The sequence below is a fragment of the Pelodiscus sinensis genome, chromosome 31 (genome assembly GCF_052426305.1).
Source record: "Pelodiscus sinensis isolate ZL-2025 chromosome 31, ASM5242630v1, whole genome shotgun sequence".
In the NCBI taxonomy this organism is placed as follows: domain Eukaryota; kingdom Metazoa; phylum Chordata; order Testudines; family Trionychidae; genus Pelodiscus; species Pelodiscus sinensis.
The window spans coordinates 17,122,136-17,143,707 of NC_143082.1; the positions used below are offsets into that span (position 1 = coordinate 17,122,136).

Genomic DNA, 21,572 nt, shown 5'->3' on the forward strand with positions numbered 1-21,572 from the left:
TGCCCGGCCCTGCCTGCTTAACCCTTCCCTCCCAGTGCCAATGCCCGGCCCTGCCTGCTTAACCCTTCCCTCCCAGTGCCAGTGCCCGGCCCTGCCTGCTTAACCCTTCCCTCCCAGTGCCAGTGCCCGGCCCTGCCTGCTTAACCCTTCCCTCCCAGTGCCAGTGCCCGGCCCTGCCTGCTTAACCCTTCCCTCCCAGTGCCAGTGCCCGGCCCTGCCTCCTTAACCCTTCCCTCCCAGTGCCAGTGCCCGGCCCTGCTTGCTTAACCCTTCCCTCCCAGTGCCAGTGCCCGGCCCTGCCTGCTTAACCCTTCCCTCCCAGTGCCAGTGCCCGGCCCTGCCTCCTTAACCCTTCCCTCCCAGTGCCAGTGCCCGGCCCTGCCTGCTTAACCCTTCCCTCCCAGTGCCAGTGCCCGGCCCTGCCTGCTTAACCCTTCCCTCCAAGTGCCAGTGCCCGGCCCTGCCTGCTTAACCCTTCCCTCCAAGTGCCAGTGCCCGGCCCTGCCTGCTTAACCCTTCCCTCCCAGTGCCAGTGCCCGGCCCTGCCTGCTTAACCCTTCCCTCCCAGTGCCAGTGCCCGGCCCTGCCTGCTTAACCCTCCCATCCCAGTGCCAGTGCCCGGCCCTGCCTGCTTAACCCTTCCCTCCCAGTGCCAGTGCCCGGCCCTGCCTCCTTAACCCTTCCCTCCCAGTGCCAGTGCCCGGCCCTGCCTGCTTAACCCTTCCCTCCCAGTGCCAGTGCCCGGCCCTGCCTGCTTAACCCTTCCCTCCCAGTGCCAGTGCCCGGCCCTGCCTGCTTAACCCTTCCCTCCCAGTGCCAGTGCCCGGCCCTGCCTGCTTAACCCTTCCCTCCCAGTGCCAGTGCCCGGCCCTGCCTGCTTAACCCTTCCCTCCCAGTGCCAGTGCCCGGCCCTGCCTGCTTAACCCTTCCCTCCCAGTGCCAGTGCCCGGCCCTGCCTGCTTAACCCTTCCCTCCCAGTGCCAGTGCCCGGCCCTGCCTGCTTAACCCTTCCCTCCCAGTGCCAGTGCCCGGCCCTGCCTGCTTAACCCTTCCCTCCCAGTGCCAGTGCCCGGCCCTGCCTGCTTAACCCTTCCCTCCCAGTGCCAGTGCCCGGCCCTGCCTGCTTAACCCTTCCCTCCCAGTGCCAGTGCCCGGTCCTGCCTGCTTAACCCTTCCCTCCCAGTGCCAGTGCCCGGCCCTGCCTGCTTAACCCTTCCCTCCCAGTGCCAGTGCCCGGCCCTGCCTGCTTAACCCTTCCCTCCCAGTGCCAGTGCCCGGCCCTGCCTGCTTAACCCTTCCCTCCCAGTGCCAGTGCCCGGTCCTGCCTGCTTAACCCTTCCCTCCCAGTGCCAGTGCCCGGTCCTGCCTCCTTAACCCTTCCCTCCCAGTGCCAGTGCCCGGTCCTGCCTGCTTAACCCTTCCCTCCCAGTGCCAGTGCCCGGCCCTGCCTGCTTAACCCTTCCCTCCCAGTGCCAGTGCCCAGCCCTGCCTGCTTAACCCTTCCCTCCCAGTGCCAGTGCCCGGCCCTGCCTGCTTAACCCTTCCCTCCCAGTGCCAGTGCCCGGCCCTGCCTGCTTAACCCTTCCCTCCCAGCATCCCTACAATAACTCTGCTCATTGCACCCTGTTAGGGCTCAGGGATTGGCCACACTCTTTACAGAAGGGCCGCGTGTGTCTCCCTCCCCCAGGAAGTGGCAGGAGCCTCCAGGCCATGCAGTGCCCAGGGCCCCCATTGCACCTTCTCCTGCTGCTCTGAGTTGGACTGGCTCCAGCCGGGAAGGTTAGCGGAGCCCTGGCGCCGACACTGTCACAAGGCTGCAGCTAGTTATGAGTCAGCCGGACGCAGGACCTTCGGCCAGCCTGGGGACCTGCCCAGGCCCCACCCTCCACATCCTTCCCGCTGCATAGCTTGGGGACAGCGCTGCCCACGGCCTTTCTTAGCCCCCATATTATCCTGGTTACCGTTGGGGTGGAGGACTCCCAGAGGCGCCCAATGGCTGCCTGCTCTCAAGCCTATGAGAGGGGCTAAATGCCCAGTGCACCCCATGTCTAACCCCCCACATCATAGGAGAGGGGCTAGATCCCCCAAGTGCACCCCATATCTAACCCCCGATCCTCTGAGAGGGGCTAGACCCCCTCAGTGCACCCCATATCTAGCCCCCCCACATCATAGGAGAGGGGCTAGATCCCCCAAGTGCACCCCATATCTAACCCCCCGATCCTCTGAGAGGGGCTAGACCCCCTCAGTGCACCCCATATCTAGCCCCCCCACATCATAGGAGAGGGGCTAGATCCCCTCAGTGCACCCCATATCTAGCCCCCCCACATCATAGGAGAGGGGCTAGACCCCCTCAGTACACTCCATATCTAGCCCCCCCCACATCATAGGAGAGGGGCTAGACCTCCCCAGTGCACCCCATATCTAGCCCCCCCACATCATAGGAGAGGGGCTAGACCCCCTCAGTGCACCCCATATCTAGCCCCCCCACATCATAGGAGAGGGGCTAGACCCCCTCAGTGCACCCCATATCTAGCCCCCCACATCATAGGAGAGGGGCTAGACCCCCTCAGTGCACCCCATATCTAGCCCCCCCACATCATAGGAGAGGGGCTAGACCCCCTCAGTGCACCCCATATCTAGCCCCCCCACATCATAGGAGAGGGGCTAGACCCCCTCAGTGCACCCCATATCTAGCCCCCCCACATCATAAGAGAGGGGCTAGACCTCCCCAGTGCACCCCATGTCTAACCCCCCCGCACATCATACGCGAGGGGCTTGCTGCCCAAGTGAGCCCCATAGCGCGGGGTCTCTGACCCTGCCCGCTGCAGGGGAGTTGTTCTCTCTTTTCCTGTTCCCCCATCCTTCCTAGACTGGTGGGGCTCTCCACTGCGCCGGGGGGGTTTAGGCTGGGGGGAGGGTCACACCTACCCTGCTGGAGCCCGGCACCCGGGTGCTGTCCCGCCGCACCAGCACCCTCAGCAGCATCTCCACTGTCTTCCTTGGCTTCATAGCAGCGGGTGCGGCACTGGGCTGGCCAGGGACGCTGAGCGCCAGAGCTCCGGCCTAGCCGGAGAGTGTGCCTGTCCGCACCAATGCTGCCAGTCCAGGGGGGCACCGGAGGGTGTGGTGGGCGCCACCCGTCCCAGCCACAGGGAATCAGTGTCAGCAGCCCATGCAGCCAGCTTCCCGGCAGCCCAGTCCAGTCTGAGCCAGGGGGGCAGGGTTCATGGGATAGGATGTGGGTCTGGAAACAATGAGCCAGAGGCCGGCCCAGAAGCTGAGATCAGGACTGGTGTTTCCTGACTCACAATAGCAGCTTCCCGTCGTGCTGAGGTCACAGAGAAGGCCATGGCCTTCGGGATCCACCCGCCAGACACGTGTGGCACAGAGACCCACACACCTTGAAGCACGTCATGGGCAAGGCCGGGCAGGCTGGGGTCAGATGCATTCCATGGGCCAGGGAGGAATGAGCACCAGCGCGCTTGTGACACCCATGACACTGACAGCTCCTTCCCAGAGGAGGACCGGAAATTCCTGGGGCCCTGGCTCCAGGTTTAGCTCCAGCAGCACAAGGGGCTCAGTGTCAGACCCAGGGGCTCCACAACCCCCCACCAGCCAGCAGCAGGCAGGTCCCATAGACGAGCCTCCAGCCCTGCCCGGAGTAATGGGCTCAGGCGCAGTAGGACAGTATCACCTGCCCATGTGGAACCCTCCTCACCCACCCATCCCCAGAGGCCCCCACACCCACGCACTGCTCACCCCTGCCCGCCTCCCCTCCAGAGACCCCTCTCGCTCCCGCTCACGGCAAAAGCACCAGGGCTGGCCACGTTCTCCCTCCCCACACACAGCAAAGGCCCATTCCTACCCCCGCTTAGGATTGCCAGCAGGACAGCTCTACTTCCCCCACCCCACTGGCCCCTACTCCTCCCCCCCCTTGTGCCGCTCCCTGGAAGGACACACCCGTGGGTGGCTCGTGGTCCTGCGCCTGCCTGAGCTAACAGGACAGGGCCCCAGCCCCCCGCTGTCGCCAGCTCCTCAGCCTTGGGGGGGCACTCGAGGGGGCCTGCATGAGTGGGGGCCTCCACTTCCTAGCCCTTCTGCAGCTCCTAAGCAAGCATTCGTCCCTTCCCCTCCAGTCACCATGGCTCCAAGCTGGGTGGGTCTCTGGCACGGTGGGAAGCAGGTGAGTTTGGGCCAACAGCACCCATGTGTAGGGGGACTGTTAGCCCCTTACTAAAAGTCTGCAGGAGTTTTTGGTTCGCCAGCCCCGGTATCAAAAGGGGAAGGGTCCAGGAGACTGACAGACCCCAGAGACAATGGAAAGCAGCCAACACTCCAGCTCGGCCTGATCGACAGGTTGGACAGGCCAGTGAGGAAAGGGAGAGGCCAGGCCCCGTCCTCCCTGTGAGCTGGGATTGTTCTGGGTCTCTCCGAGCAGGGAGAGAGCTGAGAGACAGCTAAGAGCAGTGCAAGCTGTGTGGAGAAGTCCTGCAGCGACAGAGCCAAGGAGTGCAAGCTGTGCTGAGGGGCAGTCCTGCAGCGACAGAGCCAGGCACACACAGCCCAAGGAGTGCAAGCTGTGCTGAGGGGCAGTCCTGCAGCGACAGAGCCAGGCACACACAGCCCCAGGAGTGCAAGCTGTGCCGAGGGGCAGTCCTGCAGCGACAGAGCCAGGCACACACAGCCCAAGGAGTGCAAGCTGTGCTGAGGGGCAGTCCTGCAGCGACAGAGCCAGGCACACACAGCCCAAGGAGTGCCAGCTGTGCTGAGGGGCAGTCCTGCAGCGACAGAGCCAGGCACACACAGCCCAAGGAGTGCAAGCTGTGCCGAGGGGCAGTCCTGCAGCGACAGAGCCAGGCACACACAGCCCCAAGGAGTGCAAGCTGTGCTGAGGGGCAGTCCTGCAGCGACAGAGCCAGACACACACAGCCCAAGGAGTGCAAGCTGTGCTGAGGGGCAGTCCTGCAGCGACAGAGCCAGACACACACAGCCCAAGGAGTGCAAGCTGTGCCGAGGGGCAGTCCTGCAGGGACAGAGCCAGGCACACACAGCCCAAGGGGTGCAAGCTGTGCTGAGGGGCAGTCCTGCAGCGACAGAGCCAGGCACACACAGCCCAAGGGGTGCAAGCTGTGCTGAGGGGCAGTCCTGCAGCGACAGAGCCAGGCACACACAGCCCCAAGGAGTGCAAGCTGTGCTGAGGGGCAGTCCTGCAGCGACAGAGCCAGACACACACAGCCCAAGGAGTGCAAGCTGTGCTGAGGGGCAGTCCTGCAGCGACAGAGCCAGACACACACAGCCCAAGGAGTGCAAGCTGTGCCGAGGGGCAGTCCTGCAGGGACAGAGCCAGGCACACACAGCCCAAGGGGTGCAAGCTGTGCTGAGGGGCAGTCCTGCAGCGACAGAGCCAGGCACACACAGCCCAAGGAGTGCAAGCTGTGCTGAGGGGCAGTCCTGCAGCGACAGAGCCAGGCACACACAGCCCAAGGAGTGCCAGCTGTGCTGAGGGGCAGTCCTGCAGCAACAGAGCCAGGCACACACAGCCCAAGGAGTGCAAGCTGTGCTGAGGGGCAGTCCTGCAGCGACAGAGCCAGGCACACACAGCCCCAGGAGTGCAAGCTGTGCTGAGGGGCAGTCCTGCAGCGACAGAGCCAGGCACACACAGCCCAAGGAGTGCCAGCTGTGCTGAGGGGCAGTCCTGCAGCAACAGAGCCAGGCACACACAGCCCAAGGAGTGCCAGCTGTGCTGAGGGGCAGTCCTGCAGCGACAGAGCCAGGCACACACAGCCCAAGGAGTGCCAGCTGTGCTGAGGGGCAGTCCTGCAGGGACAGAGCCAGACACACACAGCCCAAGGAGTGCAAGCTGTGCCGAGGGGCAGTCCTGCAGCAACAGAGCCAGGCACACACAGCCCCAGGAGTGCCAGCTGTGCCGAGGGGCAGTCCTGCAGGGACAGAGCCAGGCACACACAGCCCAAGGAGTGCCAGCTGTGCCGAGGGGCAGTCCTGCAGCAACAGAGCCAGACACACACAGCCCCAGGAGTGCAAGCTGTGCCGAGGGGCAGTCCTGCAGCGACAGAGCCAGACACACACAGCCCAAGGAGTGCAAGCTGTGCTGAGGGGCAGTCCTGCAGCGACAGAGCCAGGCACACACAGCCCAAGGAGTGCAAGCTGTGCTGAGGGGCAGTCCTGCAGCGACAGAGCCAGGCACACACAGCCCAAGGAGTGCCAGCTGTGCCGAGGGGCAGTCCTGCAGCAACAGAGCCAGACACACACAGCCCCAGGAGTGCAAGCTGTGCCGAGGGGCAGTCCTGCAGCGACAGAGCCAGGCACACACAGCCCCAGGAGTGCCAGCTGTGCTGAGGGGCAGTCCTGCAGGGACAGAGCCAGGCACACACAGCCCAAGGAGTGCAAGCTGTGCTGAGGGGCAGTCCTGCAGTGACAGAGCCAGGCACACACAGCCCCAGGAGTGCCAGCTGTGCTGAGGGGCAGTCCTGCAGGGACAGAGCCAGGCACACACAGCCCCAGGAGTGCAAGCTGTGCTGAGGGGCAGTCCTGCAGGGACAGAGCCAGGCACACACAGCCCAAGGAGTGCAAGCTGTGCCGAGGGGCAGTCCTGCAGGGACAGAGCCAGGCACACACAGCCCAAGGGGTGCAAGCTGTGCTGAGGGGCAGTCCTGCAGCGACAGAGCCAGGCACACACAGCCCAAGGAGTGCAAGCTGTGCTGAGGGGCAGTCCTGCAGCGACAGAGCCAGGCACACACAGCCCAAGGAGTGCCAGCTGTGCCGAGGGGCAGTCCTGCAGCAACAGAGCCAGACACACACAGCCCCAGGAGTGCAAGCTGTGCCGAGGGGCAGTCCTGCAGCGACAGAGCCAAGGAGTGCAAGCTGTGCTGAGGGGCAGTCCTGCAGCGACAGAGCCAGGCACACACAGCCCAAGGAGTGCAAGCTGTGCTGAGGGGCAGTCCTGCAGGGACAGAGCCAGGCACACACAGCCCCAGGAGTGCCAGCTGTGCTGAGGGGCAGTCCTGCAGGGACAGAGCCAGGCACACACAGCCCAAGGAGTGCAAGCTGTGCCGAGGGGCAGTCCTGCAGGGACAGAGCCAGGCACACACAGCCCAAGGGGTGCAAGCTGTGCTGAGGGGCAGTCCTGCAGCGACAGAGCCAGGCACACACAGCCCAAGGAGTGCAAGCTGTGCTGAGGGGCAGTCCTGCAGCGACAGAGCCAGGCACACACAGCCCCAGGAGTGCCAGCTGTGCTGAGGGGCAGTCCTGCAGGGACAGAGCCAGGCACACACAGCCCAAGGAGTGCAAGCTGTGCCGAGGGGCAGTCCTGCAGGGACAGAGCCAGGCACACACAGCCCAAGGGGTGCAAGCTGTGCTGAGGGGCAGTCCTGCAGCGACAGAGCCAGGCACACACAGCCCAAGGAGTGCAAGCTGTGCTGAGGGGCAGTCCTGCAGGGACAGAGCCAGGCACACACAGCCCAAGGAGTGCAAGCTGTGCTGAGGGGCAGTCCTGCAGCGACAGAGCCAGACACACACAGCCCAAGGAGTGCAAGCTGTGCTGAGGGGCAGTCCTGCAGCGACAGAGCCAGGCACACACAGCCCAAGGAGTGCAAGCTGTGCTGAGGGGCAGTCCTGCAGCGACAGAGCCAGACACACACAGCCCAAGGAGTGCAAGCTGTGCTGAGGGGCAGTCCTGCAGCGACAGAGCCAGACACACACAGCCCAAGGAGTGCAAGCTGTGCTGAGGGGCAGTCCTGCAGCGACAGAGCCAGGCACACACAGCCCAAGGAGTGCAAGCTGTGCTGAGGGGCAGTCCTGCAGCAACAGAGCCAGACACTCACAGCCCAAGGAGTGCAAGCTGTGCCGAGGGGCAGTCCTGCAGTGACAGAGCCAGACACACACAGCCCAAGGAGTGCAAGCTGTGCTGAGGGGCAGTCCTCCAGGGACAGAGCCAGACATACACAGCCCAAGGAGTGCAAGCTGTGCTGAGGGACAGTCCTGCAGGGACAGAGCCAGGCACACACAGCCCCAGGAGTGCAAGCTGTGCTGAGGGGCAGTCCTGCAGCGACAGAACCAGGCACACACAGCCCCAGGAGTGCAAGCTGTGCTGAGGGGCAGTCCTGCAGCGACAGAGCCAGGCACACACAGCCCCAGGAGTGCAAGCTGTGCCGAGGGGCAGTTGTGCAGCAACAGAGCCAGGCACACACAGCCCAAGGAGTGCAAGCTGTGCCGAGGGGCAGTCCTGCAGCGACAGAGCCAGGCACACACAGCCCCAAGGAGTGCAAGCTGTGCCGAGGGGCAGTCCTGCAGTGACAGAGCCAGGCACACACAGCCCAAGGGGTACAAGCTGTGCTGAGGGGCAGTCCTGCAGCGACAGAGCCAGGCACACACAGCCCAAGGAGTGCAAGCTGTGCCGAGGGGCAGTCCTGCAGCAACAGAGCCAGGCACACACAGCCCAAGGAGTGCAAGCTGTGCTGAGGGGCAGTCCTGCAGCGACAGAGCCAGGCACACACAGCCCAAGGAGTGCAAGCTGTGCTGAGGGGCAGTCCTGCAGCGACAGAGCCAGGCACACACAGCCCAAGGAGTGCAAGCTGTGCCGAGGGGCAGTCCTGCAGGGACAGAGCCAGGCACACACAGCCCCAGGAGTGCAGACCCTGTGTTGAGCAGCAGACTGGCAGTGCTGAGAGAGCCAAAAGGAACAGAGAAGCAACGCAAGGAGCTGGAGACTGGCAAAGCAGCACAGCCTATAGCTGGGTGTGGTGAGAAGCTGGGACCAGCAAAGTGTGGGGAGAGGCTCTGGGCAGGGAGATCTCACCAGCCAAGAGGCCCAGCAGGCCAGACTGGGAGAGGGGTCTGGTCACTTAGAGCTTGAGGCTGTGTGGTCACTGCCAGAGCAAGTGTGTCCAGCCTGCAGCCCCCCTGCAGCACATCCAGGGTCTCTAAGGGGCCTATAAGGAAGAGACTGTGGCCTGTCCTGACACTCTGCAGGCTGCTGTTTTGATGTCCCTGTGCTACAGAGCAGGGCTGTGTGTTCTCATTTAACCATTCTCATTTTTTCTTATTCTTTTGTTTTTAATCAGTTGATGTTTAATAAATTGTATTTGCTTTGAACCTTATGAAATGATCACTGGGCCAAGAAGGCCTGCAGTGTGAGGAGAGCACCTCGGAGTGGGGACACCCTAACTCCTGCCCCTAGTGACTACAAGGTCGGGGATTAAGCCCCAGGAAACCTGGGCCCAGCCTTGTTTGGGTTTCAAGGACTCTGCTACTCAGGAGAGTGGAGGGGGAGCCCTCAGGATCAGGGGAGCCGTGGGGTAAAGGAAGTGGGAACCGGGACTCAGATCCTTTCGCTGGTCCATTTCACCAGGGTGGTATACAAGCCAGGAAAGTTCCCCACAATAGCGGGACCATTCCCCCGTTTACACATGGGTGCTAGGTGCTGTACAGACATGGAGCAAGCCCGGTTCCGCCTCCCAGTGCTGAGTCCACATGGTCTGAAGCACAGGCCAAGCAGCTGGTGGGAGGGGGCAGATCACAGCAAAGAGGCGGCAGGGGGCACAGGAAGGGGGGCTCCTTCCTGGGTAACCTGGGTGATCTTAGGGCAAACTGCCTGACCGGGAAGAGCCCCTCCAAGGGGAACTGTCTCCCCACGAGCCCTCCATGGCACAATTCTGCCTCCTTGGCTCCCCAGAGATAGGCCCCACTGCTCTGCCTTCCTGCTCGTCCTCCTGCTCCCAGCCTGACACCTCTGCTGTGTCTCCTCTCTTGGCCAGGGCTGCAGGCCCCTGGGAGGGTGCCAAGGGCGTCTTGTGACTTTAATTCACCAGCACCTGGTCAATTCCCGCTGCATTGCCTGGCAGCCCTGGCCCTGGGTTAAGGGCACTGCAGGAAAGTGGCGCTCTTGTGCGGGCTCAGTGCTCCCAGTTCCCCGAGCACCAGGGGTCAGCCCTCTGCTGCCCCTCCCCTGGAGAATCCCCTGCCTATTCCCTGCACAGGGCTCCGACCAGGACCCTCTTGAACCGTGCCTGCCCATGCTGGAGATCTGGGGGCAGGCCTGGGGCTCAGCACAGCTGGGTTCTTGGTCCCGTTCTGCCTCTCCCGCTGTCACAGCCCCTTTCCATGCCTCAGTCCCTCCCCCCATCTAGCCTGTGAGCTTTCTAGGGACCCATTCTCCACCAGGGGCCCTCATAATCTGGTGCCTGGGCCACACTAGGGGAAGGGGTACAACACCCTGCCGGGGGTTATGCCGTAACCTGTCTGCTGAAGAGCCAGGACTAGAACCCAGGAGCTCTGTCTGCCAATTTGCTGCTGTGTCAAACTGGTTAGATCCAAGCAGCCTGAATGTCTCCCGCCCTCTCACCATGGTACCAGCCCAGCACAAGTCACTTTGTTCCTGCCTTGGGCACAGAGCCTAGATGCCAGGGGGAACAGGGGAGCAGCCCCACGATTTGGGAGGTGTCCAGAGCAGCTGTCCAGAACACCCCACTACCCTTGTGTCTGCACAGCCGCAGTGGCATTACCAGGAAAGGAGCTTTCTGGGCTGAAGGGGCTTTCCACTTGCCATCTTCCCCTGAAGCCTGCAGGAGGGAGGCCAGGGGCGGTTCTAACAGGGACCCCAGTAGTGTCATCTCACCCATCCAGCCTGGCTTCCAGGCCCTGCAAGGGCATGGACAGGACCTGCTTCCAACTCTACCCAGCCCAGCGAAGCAGCTGCCCCTTTAAGATGAGGCGTGGGCATCTCCTCTCCACCAGAGCCCAGCGTGGTTTTCGTGTTTCCAGACCTGGAAAACGGTTCTCGTTGCCGGCTTAGCCATGCTGGGAACAGCTGTAGGGGGAGTGATGCAGCCCTGGGCTGGTGGGGCAGGAAAGCTGCCGTCCAGTGTAGCAAAAGGAGGCCAGGAGTGAGATCTGGCAGCTCTTGATACCACATAAAATCGATCACTCTGGGATCCACCTAGCCCAGGGTCCTGCCTTCCGACAGCTGCCAGGGCTAGATGCTTCAGCGGGAATGAACAGAACAGGCAGCTTGGCCCATCCTGGGAACAAGAGATGTCTGGGACCAAATGCCTCCCTGGTGTAACAGCGGCATTGCATGTGCTTGGGCCAGCAGTAATTTTGGCCTGTTCCTGTTTAGGATTAGCAGACAGATTAGGCTGCGCTGATAACATCAACACAGAGGAGGGCAGGTTGGAGAGAGAGCAGAAGTGGCCATAAACCCCTATGCTGCTGTTGGCAGAGTTCAACCGCTGAACGACGCAGCCTTTTAATATAACAAGCTCACTTCTCCTTGGTCTAGATTATGATCTCAGCTAGACTGGTGTCAGTCTGAAGGCACTCCATTCACATTGCTTTGCATTTACACTGGGAATAACAACAATCAGAATCTGAGAAAGAAAGAAAGAAAGAAAGAAAGAAAGAAAGAAAGAAAGAAAGAAAGAAAGAAAGAAAGAAAGAAAGAAAGAAAGAAAGAAAGAAAGAAAGAAAGAAAGAAAGAAAGAAAGAAAAAGTGACAATCTCTTGCTTTCTCTAATGACAAATCAGGGAGCCGTTTCTCCCCCAGGAATACCAGAACCCTGAGATCATGCGTTGATATGAAAAGACCGGCTGCTCGCATGGACCATCCCCTCCTCTCACAGCAGAGAGGGCCAGGGGCTTTCCCCCAGCCTGCTCACCCAGAGAATGTCTGCCCTTGGCTGTGGGGTGTGGCATGACGGGGGGGGGGGAGGAGGAGGCAGCTGGCATGTGACGGACAGGAAAGCAGATCCAATCATACAGTGGTCCTGTCTGGCCTTAACCCTATGTCCCATTCCCAGGACCCCACCCGGCAGCCCAGACAACCATCCTGCCCACCCTGTTGCCCCTTGACAGGCCTGCCAGCTGCCCAGCTGGACCAGGGCTCTCCCGGTCCCTACCTTCATGCTGATCTTGCCGCCCAGTGGCTGGCTTGGGCATAGCCGGCCCCCCTTGGCCAGACAAAGTGGGGTCTCCGTTTTGTTCCAGCTGCCCCGGCAAGGATCTGGCTGAGGGGAAATTCCTGGGCCTCTGGGTCAGAGAGAGTCTCCCAAATGCAGCCCTGGCTTCCCTAACTGGGAGCAGCAGGGAAAACACACCCTCTCCTCCCTCCCTCAGCCCCTTTTCCCAGCCCCTTTCCCACCCTCCTGGCAGGCAGGCCGAGCGTGCTGGCTTCCTGCCATAGAAATGAAATCATCTAAAGGGGGGATTGGTCTCGGACACAGGAGCATGGAGTGTTAATACAGCAGCTCAGCCTGCGATCCCCTCACAGCCATCGCAGGACCTCCCCTGCAAGGCCACTTGAAATCCCTGACAAGCCAAAGCCCCAGGAGTGGAAGGGGGCTGGCCGTGGAGCAGGGGCAAGAGGGCGTCATAGCCCTGGGAGGGGACCTTTCATTCCATCTCTGGTCCAACAGGGTGGCAGGGACTCCATACCTCCCATGGCCCAAGGACGTGCCCAGCTAGGAGACAGTATGGCAGTGACAGACTGAAGGGGCCATAGAACAAATTTAGGCCCGCCCTCTTTTACTCACTGTTACCTGTACTGTGGAGCAGGTACAGGCCCTAAAGCTGAGCTGAGGGCCAGGCCTTGCATAAACAGCCCACCATCCAAATGGGTCACGCGGCACCAGCTCGTGAGCAGGCACCAAACTGCACAGAGCAAGCCGCAGCTGGCAAAGGGGCGGGGGTGTAAGTATGACCCTTTGGCTTATTGGTGCCTCCCATCAGGGTCCCAGCCCCCACAGCACCAGGGGGTGTCCCAGCCCATGCCCTGAAGCGCGGCCAGGCTACATACCTGCCTGTCTAACCAGGGACTGGTGCCTGGGAGAGGGAGCAAAACAAGCCCTACCCTGGATCCAGCAAAGGGTGAACGAGCCGCATTCGCCCTCCAGCTGGGTAAATGTCTCGCACGGCTTGCTACTGAGGAGTGGGCTTTTGTGATTAGAGCCGGGGGCACGAATCAGGATGCCCTGGCTCTGGGAGGAGAGTGTGGCCTAGTGGTTGGAGCAGGGGGGGTGAGAGTCAGGTTCGAGGGTGGGAGCGGGGGTCCAGTGACTAGAACAGGAGGAGGGATGCTGGAAGCTCAGGTTTCAGTAGCTCTGCAAAGGCCTCACTATGCAACCTTGGCTGGGCCCTTGCCCCTCCGCCCCGCCCCACTAGGCTGGGTGAAGCTTTGGATCTCAGTGGTGGGAGCCAGAGGCTGCCTACCTGCGATGCTGAGATGTGTGCAGAGCAGGGCAGACAGCGTGGGGTAGTGGGCAGAGCTCTGCCACGGGCCCCACAGCACCACCTGGGACAAGGCCCTGCCTAGCTGTGGCCTCACACAGGGGCTGGTCTGGTCTGTGTTGGCCTGCTGGCAAATCGGGGATTTTTGAACATTGATTATCTTGGCAGCGGCTCCCTTGGGAATCTAGAAGGGGAACTATCAGAGAAGAGGAAACCTGGGGGCGGGGTTGGCTTCTGATCCCAGCCTAGCCAGCAATTAGCCCTGCCTTGGCCAGCCCCCTCCCTGAGCAGGGCCTGGCTGAGCCAGCTGCATCCGGTGTCCTGGCCACTGTCACTCCATCACGCCAGGCTCTCTGTCAGGGCAGTGCTCCTGCTCTAGGCGGCTATCAGAGCTGGCGCGGGGCCAGCCTTTGTGTGGTGGCTGCTGGGATGCAGGCCTAGATCCAGCTTCTCCAGGGCCTGGCGGGGGAGAGGGGGGTAGAACTGTGCCCAGAAGGCTGCACGGCCCGAGAGCAGAGCTTGGGATCCTGGGATGGAGGCTGCTTAGGAGGGGTTCTTCCCCGTCCTCTCTACATCACTGTTCCCTTTACTTCTTTCCAAGCATGGACAAAATAAATGTTGTGCTGTGCACTGAGGCATGGGTGGATGTGCACCACCAGTAGACACACAGGCTGCCAGCTGTGGGCACGCTGCTAATCATTGGGTGCCCGCCCAAGTGCTCAGCTTACAGGGAGCACTGGTCTCCATTCATGGTGCAGACAAAGGTCCATGCCTGGGGCACTGACCCCTGGCAGCACAGTGCCCTGAGTCTGCTCTGCGGGAGGGGGCACATGATGAGACGAGTTTGCTGGGGATGGGCATGGGCACAGGCTTAGGACCCCCTCTCCTCTCTGCAGCTGGAACGACTCTGCCCTCCCTTGGGACTAGACTCTGCCCTTTGTGCCAGGTGGGCACATGGGTGGACAAGGGGTCCTGGAAAGAAAGGAGGGTTCGCGGTGCCACAACCTGCCCCAAGACCCTTAGCGAAGGGGGCTGGCCAGGCTCACCCATGCCAGTACTCACAAGAGCTGCAGCCTGCCCCAGAGGCTGGGCTAATATGATGCCCCTGATCTGCCTGCTGATTCCTTGCTGCCTACCCCCCTATCCCAGGGCTCTATTGACAGATTTTTGGAAAAGTGGCGTATGTTAATTGCTGAACTCTTGGAAAATCTCTCTTCCTTCCTCCGTGCCTCAGTTTCACCCTCGCTGCATGGGGTAGCTTGTGAAGATAAAATTCATTCATCATTGTAAAATGCCCAGATGCCATGGTGATGGGCCCATGGCTTGCACCTAGCCAGATAGTCTTACCCTATGGCTGCTGCACCACCCATGAGATCTAGCTCCTGGTAGCTCCCACCTCATGCCCCCACCTGACAGCTAAACATACACCCTCCAGCTGCTCCTGAAATCCATCTGTAGACTGGGGATTAGCCCCAGTTCAGACACTGTCCAGTAGCCACCATGGGCATGCAGTATGGGCCAATGGTTGGACACTAACCACCAACTCAGGAACCCTATGGGCCATTTCCTATTCTGCCACAGACTTCTTGTGTGCCCTTGGGCAAGACACTTAGCCTGGCCATGCTCCAGTTTCCCCCACTGTGCATTGAGGTTAATTGCCCTGCTCTGCCTCACCTCACTGCATCACAGCCTGCCGAGGGCTCTCTAAGGTGTATGGTGTTGCAGACCCTGATGCAGCCCAAGCCATGGCTTGCCCTGGTGCAGCTAGCTCCGTGCAGCTGGTGAGATCAGTTGTGCGCTGTATGGGCTCCGGGCTGCTGATGGCTCTGTCCCAAGTACAGGGTCTTTGAAATTCCCCTGCAAACTTCCCCTTCTATAGAAGGGTGCTTCTGCAAAGCCATTCCCAGCTCAGTGCATCATCCTGCTCCCCGGGCATCCAAGCCACTGCTTCTACCTTCCCCCAGTCCACACACTTTCCTTTTGGCTCCTGGCCAAGGGAGAACGAGCTACCAGAAGAGATTTGCTCTGCAGTCGCTCCTCTGAGGCCCTAGAGAAATGGCCAGGAACCCACAGACACAGTCCCTGCCCCACAGACACAGTCCCTGCCCCACAGACTCGCAGTAGAAAAGGGGAAGCCTCTGCAAGTGACTTGACTAACGTCACCAGCAGGATCAGTGGCAGATCTGGATCAGAGCCTGCCATCCCCAAGCAATGGAACCAGAGCCTCACACCCAGGACCAAAGAGAGCGGCTGGAGAGCAGGCTTGTTTTGCCCTCCTGCTGCCATTTCTGCCCTCTCTAAAACCCCAGGCAGCAGTTGCTTCTATTGGCTTAGAAGAGACGAAATGACACATTGTTGCGACTCATGTTCCACCCAGCAGCTGTCCTCAGGCTAGGGCCAGGTTCAGATTTTCTCAGGGAGCTCCTGTCTATAGACACACGGCTCCGTGAGCTGTTTGCAGTCGTAACAAAGAAACGATCCCTAGCTATTTGCATAATGCTCAGTGGAGATCATGACCTCCTGGCCCACGAGACAGAGCTTACCCCCAAAGAGTTTACAAGCCACGCAGCCAGAGAGAGGGGAGGGGAAACAGAGAAGCAACTGATCTGGGGCAAAGCTTGGAGGAGAACTCAGGGGGTTTTGACCCAGTGTAAATGCTCTAGCAAACACATCACACACCTCCTTTTTCTAGACCATGCTGCTTTGCTGTCATCTCTGGGGGTGGGGGGCAGTTCTGGCCTGTGCATTGCATCATCTGGTCCCACCAAATTCCAGTAGCTTCATGCCAGCAAAGTAGATTCCCAGTAGCTACTTGCTCTGCCTGGGAGTCCCCAAATCCCTCCATGCTCCTTCTCCTAACCCCCTCCGTCAGCAGAAACCCTCACACACTGCCCCCCCAATCATGGATTAGACATCTGTGCGGGTCCCTGACCAGCTCTCACCCACTCCACTCCCCTGGCTCCAGCCAAATACACATACACAAAATCCCTCAAATCAGGTTTTAACCTCAAAAAATGTAAAGAACGTCCTTGGAATCAGAAGGCGCCAAGAAGGCCTGTGAAAGAGGCTGGGAGAAAGGAAGAGCTCCCAGCCTGGGGCGGGATTAAAATATGCAGCAGAGGAACACAAACTCTGGTCAGGCCCCTTCTCTGGAGAACATGCAAACAGCACAGAAAGGGGCTTTATTTTCCCAGCTGGAAAAGTCCCCAGCTCAGCAACGCTCACCTCCCTGGTGCAGCTTGGCACTTAAACCCATCATGCCAGGTGAAATGGGGAGCCCTGACACAGCTGCCTCTTCACTCCATGGCATGGTCTATGGGGGGGGCTCAAACCCCTTTGGTAGCCTGGGAGACTGCAGGAAAGCGTGGTCCTCTCCTCTATGAACACCCTTCGCACTTCGCCTGTGGAACTCACCACCTCATGATGTGGCTTAGGGTTAAACAAGGGATTGGCTGTTTGCAGGGGGACCATGTACCATTCTGTTTGGTGTTTGTTATTAGAAGGGGTGAAAATCCGGGGATTTAATTCAGCGTACATACCAATCGCGGGGGGGGGGGGGGGAGAAGGTATCAGGAAGTCTCTTCCCTAATGCAATCGTTATTGCATAATTGTCCATATTAGGAAGTGACACTCCTGCTGGCTGGGCCTGCTCTACTCCATTAGGATAATTTTCATGTCCCCTTTTGTCGGGGAGGGTTCTGAGCTGGGACCCCCACCATGCAGATGAGGGGCCAGGTGCTGCAAGGAGAACTGACTTGCATTGGAATTGAAGGCCAATCCAGGAAGTTCCCAGCTCCTGTTTCCCCTCTTTAACTCTCTAGACCATGTCGCCTTTTGCAAAACAACAGATCCTTCCCAGGCAGCAAAACCGCCCACAGCCTCATACATGTCTGCCCCCCAATCCCGCAGTGCTTCCTCCCTCCTGCAGCTGATTGTCACATGATCTGATCAGCCCTGCTCCCCTCCCCTCCCCTCACTTCTCCAGGCTGCGCAGATTTCGGTAACACACCTTAGTCAGTTGCATTCTTGTTCTGCTGCCTTTGCTCTGCCAGGGAGACTGACAGCAGACGTGTCCCCAGCATTCGGAGCCAGTACCCCAGCCCATGAGGTCCCTGCGGCTCCCTCCGGCTTTTCCTCTACGCTGCTGTTTTTTCCCTCTGGCTCTTTGAAACTGCCTTGAAAACTCCACCTCCTGTCCTGCTCCCCCCTCCCCCCCCCCGCTCTGTCTCACACAGTCTCTTAATAATATTCGCTCCATGCCAAAGCAAAGTTAGCTAGTGCCAGCGTGAGCTGCAATCTCACACTGTTAGGGGCTGTAAACAGATGGAGATAGGAGACCTCCGAGGTGCAGCCAGGGGCTGCTGGGGAAGGAGTCATAACCTTTGGGGCTAATAACAGGGATGGCAGAGGTGGGGGTGGATTTAAAGGGTGAAGGGGACTTACTTAGAGTGCATGAGGCCAAGCAGTGGAAGAAGATAATTGGAAACATATTCCTGCTCTGAAACCCCTCCCGAGCAAATAGATCCATGTGTTGTGGATACAGGTCTGTGTGTGTGTGTCTATTTCCTTCCAGACTTCCGGCTCAGGGTCTACAAGCCCCCAGATAGCCCCCCTCAGCTCGGCTCGCAGGAGGAATGACTTTGCTTTCCCTCGTATCCAGGCCAGCCACTTGGCAAGGAATCAGATCAGATAAGGAGAGAAATGGCGAACCCAGGCTGCTGAGGTACCTGCCTCACCCCTGTGCCACCAAACAAGCTGTGCAGACATGGGTGGAGGTCCAAGAGAGCCAGCCAGAGGGGACTAGCAGCAGCTCCCTGGCTTAGTGCCCTACCCCACAAGGTCATAAGTGTGGGTAGGAGCCTCTGCCATCCACGTGCTGCATTAACTGATGGTGATGCCACAGGCTGATGGAGCTTTCCATCTGCAGAGCCCTTCAGTGGGGGTGGCAGAGGGGACGGGGCTCGTCTGAGGCCTTCCAGTGGCAGAAGAGTCCTGGTCTGGCACTTGGAACCGACCCTCCATCCCATCCTCTGGCTGCTGTAACACCGGCAGGCCCTGCTGACCTGCACAAGTACCTGGAGCCTGGAGCCAGGGCTGAGAGGAAGCTGGATTTAGTCTCTTGTCAGCGGAAGGGGTGGGACTGGGAGCTACTCCCCTAGCAGCAGGCACTGCTGCCCCCCTTGTAGCACCCAGGATCCCAGCTTCCCAATCCCACCCTAGTGCTCAGTGGGTCAGAACTGATGCAAGGTGGCGATCTGGAGCAGGTGCCAGATTCCTTCCTGAGGCTGGGAAGAAGCTGAGTCCCACTAAGCAGCGCAGCTGTTACGGGGCAGGGTCACAGTGGAGGTGGGGAGGAAGCACATTGCACATTGCTAGAGGGGATGCACGCAGCACTAGGCAGCAGCCTCATGGCTGAGGCTCTGGAGGGACAATCAGTTTGGCCACCACACTGATGGGGCAAGGCATGAACCTCTCCCAGGCCTCTCCTGGCCCCATGGCCCTTTCTTGGTCTTGCCTGGCCAGACTGTGAGATGTGCAGTGCCAGTGTAACAATATGGCTTTTCTGTAGCCTAAACTAAAGCCTTCCTCTGCAGCCAGACTGAAGAGCAGCAGCCATGAGCAGTAATCCTGGAGTCACATCCTCACATTCCATCAAAATTGCATTAAAATAGTGTCACACTAGGCTGTGAGAAGGAGACCCTGACCTAATGGCCCCAACTGTCACCAGATAAAAACCAGTTCTCAAGATGGATAGAGAAAACTTAATTAACAGCATTTTGCCTGGCAAGAAACTATTTACCGGTCATCTGGAGAAGTGGGCTGCGCCCACGAAAGCTCATGAGCCCATCGACATGTTTTCTTAGTCTGGAAAGTGCTACCAGAGCATTTGTTGTTTTTTTCTGTAACAGACTAACTCGGCTACCCCCTGAAGCTCCTGTTTACCAGTAGTTGAGGTTGTGGAATCTGCAGTCTATGATTATTGTCCTCCCTTTCCTATTGTTAGTCTGTGTGATCTCTGTCTGGTTTGTAACTGTTTCTGTCTTCTGTATAAATTAATTTTGCTAGATGTAAATCAACTAAGGTGGTGGAGTATGATTGGTTAGATAATTCTGTTACAGTATGTTATGATTGATTAGTTAAATTATACTAAAATAATTGGTTAAGGGATAGCTAAGCAGCACTCAAGTTTCACTATATAAACTGGGGCACAAGAAGGAGACCAGCAAGAAGAAAAGACGAAAAAAGGGAAGGAGGAAAGGAACACCAAGGAAAAGGAGGGAAGACCTGGAAGAAGAACTCACCTCCAAGATACAGCCTAATACCAAAGCTGTCAGAACTCCTCTGCACAACCATGAGGTGCAGCAGCTAAGATCCAGAGAGACGGACCTTATCTGGCCAACAGGGAAAGTCTGCCTGCCTTTATCAGGGTTGGTGAGCATGACATTGTATGCTTAGCATGTGTATTCTGCTTGATTGGGAATTGTCAAGAACTAGAGAATAAGAATATTACTGTGTGAGGCTCTTTCAGTGGCAAAAGATCCTGCAAACCCATAGGAAGTTATGCCCTGAGCCGTAGGAATTGGGTAAATGTGAGTGTTTAAATTAACAGAGTTGCTTGCACCTTGAGCCCTAGGTATTGGGTAAAGATGTGTGTCCCCAAAGTACGGAAGGGATAGAGGAATTTGTGCGGGTAGCATGACTCTGTCCAAAGCTGAATGTGGCCGGCAGGCAAAGTGTCTCCCTGTTCCTTTCCGGGAGCCATGGTTGGCTGGGCAGAGGCTGCTAATATGGATGGGAAACCATCCTTGAATTCCAGCTGCTGTCTTCTTAGTTTCATTGAAGCAGAGGGGGTCCGGGAGCTGGGGAGATCAATCCCAGCAAAACAAGGTGACACAGTGTGCCCGTTTGGGGACAGTTGAATTACTCCAAGCCCAGGGCTGAGGCAGGCAGGGAGTGGCCAGGAGCCTGCATGGTTGGGTGGAAAAGGTTAGGTTCAAAGTCATCCAGAGTTGAGTCTTAAAAATAGCACACATTTCTTGGCTGCGGGATACGGAGGCTGTTTCAAAACAAACCACTTGCATTTTTAAATGCCTGATTCGTCCTTGCCATCTGCTTCACCTCTCTGAGGCTTTGGACCCCGGCTTGTGTTAGACCCTTCCTTAGCCCCCACATGTTGGGAATCATGCTCTGCAGACCTGGCCAGGCCTGCTCTTGGCAGCTGGAATTGTGCAGGTAGGGAGCAGGCCCTGAATCACAGGACCTGGTTAATAGAGCCTTGATGGGGAGCTGGTGGTGCATGGGAGTCTGTCCCTGCAGTGAGATCATCCACAGAGCCAGGTGATGTCATGGATCCATTGGGCAGTGTCATGGCTGGAATCCTGGGTAGCTGCAGGCAGTGTCCAGCCTTCCCATCTGGTCTAAGATGTGGTCAGGTCAGCTACACCGTGATGGTGATGACCAGGGTGGTGACTGCAGCATCAGAACCTGCTAGGGGCGCTGGGTCTCAGGCCAGCTGTGGCCCCACACAGGTTGCCCCCCTGAAGCCCCACTCCCTTTTCTACCTGAAGCTGGCCAGGATTGAGGCCTACTAGTGGAAAAGGGCTGTGCTGGGGTCAATTCAGCACATGGAGGCTAGTTGCTCAGCCTGGCACTGGGTCCAGCCCAGCATTTGGGGGGCTGGTGGAGGCTCCTCCAGGTATAGAATCATAGAATCATAGAACCATAGAGCTGGAAGAGACCTCAGAAGGTCATCAAGTCCAGCCCCCTTCTCTAGGCAGGACCAATCCCAACTAAATCAACCCAGCCAGGGCTTTGTCAAGCCGAGACTTAAACACCTAGGGATAGAGACTCCCCTACTTCCCTAGGGAACCCATTCCAGTGCTTCACCACTCTCCAGTGAAATAGTTTTTCCTAAGATCCAACCTGGACCTCTCCTATTGCAACTTGAGACCATTGCTCCTTGTTCTGTCATCTGTCACTACTGAGAACAGCCTCTCTCCATCCTCTTCGGAACTTCCCTTCAGGAAGTTGAAGGCTGCTATCAAATCCCCCCTCACTCTGCAGACTAAACAGACCCAACTCCCTCAGCCTCTCCTCGTAGGTCATATGCTCCAGCCTCCTAATCATTTTGGTTGCCCTCTGCTGGACCCTCTCCACTGCGTCCACATGGGGATTGCTCAGGGCTCCAGCAGCTGTGGGGGACTGGCCTCCCCAAAGGGGGTTTCACTGACAGCCCATGGAACCTGATGATTTCTTCCTTCTCTTCTGACACCGTGACTGACTTCCCAGCTGGAATCGGCCTCATCCATCTGCATCATAGTATGAAGGCAGTG

General features: G+C 58.9%; 1 protein-coding gene across 4 annotated transcripts in view; it reads right to left on the bottom strand.

The window, feature by feature from the left end:
* TNS2 (tensin 2) overlaps window positions 1-17,404 on the bottom strand; it is a 58,953-nt gene extending 41,549 nt beyond the window's left edge. For 2 of the 4 annotated variants that reach the window (XM_075915901.2, XM_075915899.2), the window contains exon 1: window positions 17,249-17,404. In XM_075915901.2, coding sequence (XP_075772016.2) covers window positions 17,249-17,344 — 96 coding nt within the window. In that variant the 5' untranslated portion in view covers window positions 17,345-17,404. Of the gene's footprint in view, window positions 1-2,928; window positions 3,209-11,912; window positions 12,082-17,248 lie in introns of those variants that run through there. The other 2 variants (XM_075915903.2, XM_075915900.2) reach the window with 2 other exon arrangements.
* Between the last annotated feature and the right edge of the window lie 4,168 nt (window positions 17,405-21,572).